The 6252-nt window shown below is 46.2% G+C and overlaps 1 protein-coding gene across 1 annotated transcript; it reads right to left on the reverse strand.

Annotated features, from left to right (window-relative positions):
* Window positions 1–512: 512 nt before the first annotated feature.
* LOC120314129 (protein shisa-2 homolog) lies at window positions 513–5330 on the reverse strand. The gene is made up of 3 exons (XM_039356905.1): window positions 4998–5330; window positions 3707–3943; window positions 513–1076 (listed from the first exon to the last, which is right to left on the reverse strand). Exons 1-3 carry the CDS (start codon window positions 5296–5298, stop codon window positions 691–693), a joined length of 924 nt encoding a protein of 307 aa, XP_039212839.1. The 5' UTR covers window positions 5299–5330; the 3' UTR covers window positions 513–690.
* Window positions 5331–6252: the final 922 nt, after the last annotated feature.

Here is a 6252-nt window from a genome sequence, read left to right on the forward strand (position 1 = left end):
AGGAATTCTGGGAGCCCTAGTCTTAGCTGGGGCGCAGAAGGTACCTTTAATACACGATGATGTTTCTGCAAAGAGATTTTTCCTTTTCCCCCATTTGCATGCAAGCAATGTTTTGAGGAAACTTACTGCCAAGTGGAAAAGTATCCTTGACTATCACCTGTTCTTTTCACAGAGCATTTGCAATAATGTTGGCTAAAAGAAGGCCTCAGGGAATCGTGGCTGAGAGATCTCGGTATCTTTTAACCCCCAATCTCCAATGGATAGATGGAAGAGAGCAATTCAAATATCTCGACTGCGGGTTCAGTGGTGTGAAGGGAGGGAGAAGAAACAAGATAATCCATGTAAACCAGGGGTTCTCAACCTTGGCAACTTTAAGACTTGTAGACTTCAACTCCCAGAATTCCTCAGCCAGCTTTGCTGGCTGAGGAATTCTGGGAGTTGAAGTCCACAAGTCTTAAAGTTGCCAAGGTTGAGAACCCCTGAGTAAACCAAAGGCTGTGTGGGGCAAGGAATGGGTGGCACACAAGTGAAAGACATTCTCTAGGCTAACAGAGCAACACCAGCTAAAACAGAGACATTAAAAAACTAAAATAGATCAGTTCCTAATGCTAAAAGAAAAAAAAAGTGAACGACGCCAACGCTCAGGGCTGAGCTTGGGGCTTGCTTAATTCCTCCTCCTCAAGTCTCTCGTTACAAAACGGTCTCGTTCTCTTCTTCTCCTCCTCCTCCTGCTCCTCCTCTTACGGCAAATGCTGGAGACATCATCATCTCTCGGATGAGATTTCCAGAGCCACAAGGTGCATTGGCCACAGCCGTGGGCTGCTCGGAGGGGTTCTGGGACTCTGCAGCCCCCAGGGATAGAAGATCAGGGGTTACGGAGGCACCCTGTGCAGCCTGAGTGTCAACGACAGATACGGTCCGGATCCCACGGATCAAATCCAGCTGTGCGTTGGCCATTCTTCTCTCCCTTCCGTCCTCCTTCCACTCTATCCAACATTTCAGGCTGCAGAGGAGCATGGAAAATATGGTGCTGAGCGCAATTGCTATAAAGAGGAAATCAAGGAGGCTTACGGAATCTGAAAAATAAGGGAGCCGGTTGTTACAGGTCGTCCTCAACTTTAGTGACCGTTCGAAGTTGCAACAGCACTGGAAAACTGAGGTAGGACCGTTTTTTCAACTTACATCCGCTGCAGCCTGATCAAAATCGATCAGAATTCAGACGCTTGGCAACTGACTCATATTTACGACCCATGTGATCCCCTCTTGCAACCTTCTAACAAGCAAAGTCAAAGGGGAAGCAGGATTCCCTTCACAACCGGGTTCCTAATTGAACTAGAGTGATTCATTTAACAACTGTGGCCAGAAAGGTTGTAAAATGAGTCAAAACCAATTGTCTTGCTTAGCAACAGAAATTTTGGGGTCAGTTTTGACCGGAAGTTGAAAACTACATTTGTTCTCCTAAAGATTTAGGTGCCGTGCACACTCCCCCCATAAACCCCCTTCCTCTTGGATTCTTCCAGCAGGCCCCAAAATGTCTCCTTTCTAGGAAATTGTTCTGCATTAGTAACAGACTTCCTTTCCTTGGTCTTCCCAGTAATCCACACCACAGTGAATGAATTTGCCCATTGGGTTTGCAGAGTTTCACCTCTAGCCACCATGGCTTGCTGAATTCACTAGGGAATAATGGGCTAAGCCATGGTTTACAGGCTACAACCATGCTCATTATATGATCCTAGACCAGTGGTGGCGAACCTATGAACGGGTGCCAGAGGCGGCACTCAGAGCCCTCTCTGTGGGCATGCGCGCTGTTGTCCCAGTCCTTGGCCTTCAGCTGGGTTTTATAAAACCTTTTGCTTTAGGCCTCCTCCGCCGTGTGCAAAAAAAAAAAAGGTTCGATCAATCAGTCAATTTTAACTTCTTGCGGGGGAAAAAAAAGATCTTGCAAAGTTGGAATTGATTGATTGAACTTTTTAGTCCCACCCAGTCTGCCGGTACCACTGCAGCCATGCCCAGCCAATGGGCCACACCCCCCAGTTGGCCATATCCAGCCAATGGACCACACCCAGCCAATGGGCCACACCCTGCCAGCACTCGATGATGCATAAGTGGGTTTTGGGTTGCAGTTTGGGCACTCGGTCTCTAAAAGGTCCGCCATCACTGTCCTACACACTAAGTTATTTACTAGCCAGTGTCAACATCTGCAGAAGAGCAGAGCCTTAGCATGCATGGATTAAGTTGCAACACAAAGGTCTGGCTGGATTGTGAGCGGCGCTAAGCAATAAAAATATGTTTTAAAACCATTCCTAACGAAAATCGTCTGCATTTGCTTAACAATTATCTGCGGTTACTAGTCATGCTTTGTTGATTAGAAATTTAAGGCTTTTGTTGTTGAATTTGTTATTTATCAAATTATTTCAGCCTTGGCTCCCTGCTTTATATTTTCAACTGTTTGTATGTTTGTTTTTCCTAGTTTTAGACACCAGCCAAAGTTGAGCAGCCAATACATTTTAAATTAATAAAACAATTGCCTGGGTCTGCAATAACAAGAGGCATAAACAGTGCAGATTGGATCCACACACCAAAGATTCAAATGTTGGTTTGAGAGTCAACAGCTACGCTCATACAACAGGCTTAATTTGGTTAGTCCACACTCTGAATAAAGATACTAATTGACCATCTCTGGGCTTGGGCAGCAGAATTAGCTACCATAATACCTAATTAAGTTTCTCACTGCTGTGCAAATGAAACTGTTTAGTATTTAACAGGGTGAGCACAACCATGATGTGCTCTGCAAACAGGAATGACATTTAGAGTAAAGATGATTTTGCCAGCCAACTGCTAGAGGGGTATTTGCATATTAATATATTATTAGGAAGAGGTAAAAATAAGTTTGACTGGCTCACGTATCTGTACACCTATGAACACGCCTTTACGGTTTTCTTGGGAACAGTTTGGGTTTGACCACTTCCTTCAGTTTTCCCCTTGTGTTATCCTCACAATGCCTAGCAGTCTCTCATCCAAGTATGAACCTGGTCCAGCCCTGCTTAGCTTTTAGACAATTACTAGGCAATTACATAGTGTTATCCAGGTATAGGTAGTCCTCAACTTACAATTGTTCATTTAGTGAGCCTTCAAAGTTACAACAGCACTGGAAAAAAAGTGATTCGTGATCATTTTTCACACAACCGTTGCAGCATCCCCAGGGTCATGTGGTCAAAATATGAATGCTTGGCAACTGGCTCGTATTTATGACGGCTGCAGTGTCCCCTGAGGGGGGGTTCATGTGATCCCCTCTTGTGACCTCCTGACAAGCAAAGTCAAGGGGGAAGCCAGATTCACTTAACAACCGCGTAACCCACTTACCAACTGCAGTGATCCCCTTAACAACTGTGGCAAGGAAAATTGTAACATGGAACAAAACTCACTTTACAGATGTCTGGCTTAGCAACAGAAATTTTGGGCTCAGCTATGGCCAAGGACTAGCCTGTGCTGTTCTCCTGTTCTCATTTGACCCCCGTGTCTCTCAGCTTTGAGATAGGAGGGCTTCAACACAAGCTCTCCAAAAGTTGCCTGGCAGATGGAGGAATTCTAAGAGCTGACGGCCACACAGATCAAAGGTGCCAAGTTTGAGGATAGTAATTTACACACACACACCCTTCCTTTTACAAACAGCCCCCAAAGTGAGAGATGGACATCATCATCTTACAAAGCTCAGTGGGGTCTTCAGTCTCTTGGTCCTTTGGCCCTTTAACACCCTCCGGACAGCTTTCCTGGTCTAGGCGCTCCTTTGGGGATGAACAGCAGTAGGAGGCCGTGCAGGTGCCACAGCAAAATATCTTCCAATATTCATCTTGGGTGGGGCAGTGGAAGGTCTCCACGGGCTTCGCGTGGCCCTCTATCCATTCGTTGCATTGCTCATTTTCCAGAAGAAGAACTCCAGCTTCTAAGGTTTAGAAAAAAAAAGAAAAAACCACTTGTGAACAAATCCTGTTGCACTCAGTGAGTCACAGAGCCGATTCCCGTTAGGAGAAGTGGACAAGAAGATCTGCAAGGTCTCTTCCAGTTCTGTTATTCTATCATTCTAAACGGCCACGTTGCGGGGACAAGCGGGGGAAAAAAAACCCATCTCGTAACTTTGATTAACTACCCTATAACTTGGCATTACAAACCGAAAACTAAGTACTTAAATACATCTAATGGGTTTTTTTTTAAAATGAAGGGCTTTGCAAAATGCGTAGATGATGGTATATACCAGTGGTTCTCAACCTGTGGGTCTGGACCCCATTTGGGGTTGAACGACCATTTCACGGAGGTCGCCAAACAACGCAGTCCGCCATTTTCCCCCCCTTTTCCTTAGCTGTGCTACTCCCTTTTATTCTATTGGCTTTTGAAAGCCAATAGAGTAGACTCTCTTGAATGGAGTCTAATTCTATTGGCTTTCCAAAGCCAACAGGAATTGCCCAGGCTGTCTCTGCCCTGCTGAGCCCGCCAAAAGTCCCATTCTGCAAACGGTGCTGCACCAGTTGAGTAGTCCTCGACTTAACGACCGGTTGAGTAGTCCTCGACTTACGACCGGTTGGGGGGTCGCGGCATTAAAAAGGTTGAGAACCACTGGTATATACAGAGAGTCACCCAACACTCCATTCTTAGCTCAGCGCAGCAATGGAAGAGAGAAAGATGGTCGAGTCGGAGGGCCGCCCTTAAGAAGAAAAAAAAAGAGTAAGTCATTCGGGCCACGCCAGTTCCGAAGACTTTCTTCCTCGCGGGGTAGCCCCCAAATCTCCAGCAGATTCTCCCCGACTCCCCTCACCTGGGGGGGGGAGAACTCGGGGGCCCCCCTTCCCGCCCAACAGCTTTGCGCACTTTGCGCTTTGAACTTTACGCAGCCGAAAGACTCCGAAAGCGGCGCAGCGAAGGGAACCAAGGCAGCTTCCTGCAGCAACCTACCCCTTTCCTCACTACCCCCTCCCCAACCGCCGTAGACCACCACTCCTGACCTGATGGGTCGGTGGGAGAACGGGTAACCTCTTGCGCCGAGGCCCCAGCGAGTATCCAGGGCCGGCTGGTCTCCTTCGCCGGCGGGTCTGCAGCGCGTGCCTTCCCTGGACTCGTGGGGGCTCTTTGGGCTCGAGGTAAAGAACACTCCCCGGAGGCGTCCAGGCGCGACGGGCATTGCGTGGGGTTGTCCGGCAGCGGCACTCCGTAGGTGCCAAGGCGGCACGTGTCGCTCCTGCCCGCCCCGGCGGTGCGTCCTAGGAGGACGAGCAAAAGGAGAGCGCGGGAAAGAGGCCTCCCCATGGTGCAGAAGCGCCCAAGCTGTAATCTGCCTCTTCTTTCCAGCCCCCCCCCCCCCTGTCTGAAAGACCGCTTTATTAAGGTTAGGGAAAGCAATTGACCTCAGCTGGCCAGGTTAATAGAAACCTACCCCACCCATTCACACCTGACTTGGTGCAATATGGACAATTAATCCCTTGAAATATGTTTGAATATTAGTAACTCGGGATGGTAATTGGGCGCTTTGGCGCACTTAAGAGGTTCCCCCCCCCCCAATGGAGACGAAACGTTTGCAGCCAAATTGCCAAGTTCAAAGATCAAACCAAAAGCCCAATTAATGCCTTGAGTGGGTGTGGGCCTTGGCTTACTCCAAAGTAGGACTTGGAGCCAGAAACCTGGCTTAAAGTTCCTGATTCCTGTTGTTTTTTTTTTTTATTGAAAGTTTTATAAATTTTACAAAAAGACAAAAACAATACAAAACAAAAAACAACATATACAAAAAAAAACTAAACATTACATATAAAAAAACCCCCATCCCCCACCCCTCACAAACACCCTCCCTTCCCCCCCCTGAGCTTCCCAGAGCAGAATATAGGCTTAATTAAAAATTAACAAATAAAAAATTAAGTTAAAAAATTTATATTTATATATAAAAAAAAGAATATCTATATATAACATTAATATATATATATAAGTATATATATCTCTCTATATATAAAAGTAAAAATTATGAAAAAGCTATATGATATTTTTTGTACCCAATCTAAATTGTATAAATTTTATCCATTTATCCCAAACGACAAGAAACTTCTCTTGCGTTTGTTGCTTTAGGAAAGCCGAAATCTTTGCCATTTCCGCCAAATAAGCTACTTTGAGAAACCATTCCTGCAATGTAGGCAAAGACTCCTTCTTCCAGTATTGTCCTACTAACAGCCTCGCGGCTGTAATCAAATTTAACATCAATACAACCTCCTTTGT

The sequence above is a fragment of the Crotalus tigris genome, unplaced genomic scaffold (genome assembly GCF_016545835.1).
Source record: "Crotalus tigris isolate CLP2741 ecotype Arizona unplaced genomic scaffold, ASM1654583v1 scf7180000018837.239925, whole genome shotgun sequence".
In the NCBI taxonomy this organism is placed as follows: domain Eukaryota; kingdom Metazoa; phylum Chordata; class Lepidosauria; order Squamata; family Viperidae; genus Crotalus; species Crotalus tigris.

What these genes read in the sequence shown, in the direction of transcription:
- LOC120314129 (XM_039356905.1), bottom strand. Translation starts at nt 5,298, where the DNA reads ATGGGGAGGCCTCTTTCCCGCGCTCTCCTTTTGCTCGTCCTCCTAGGA. An exon ending in TTCTCCCACCGACCCATCAG is followed by an intron (nt 3,944 to 4,997) that starts GTCAGGAGTGGT and finishes TCTAAACCTTAG; the next exon opens with AAGCTGGAGTTCTTCTTCTG. An exon ending in TGAAGACCCCACTGAGCTTT is followed by an intron (nt 1,077 to 3,706) that starts GTAAGATGATGA and finishes CTTATTTTTCAG; the next exon opens with ATTCCGTAAGCCTCCTTGAT.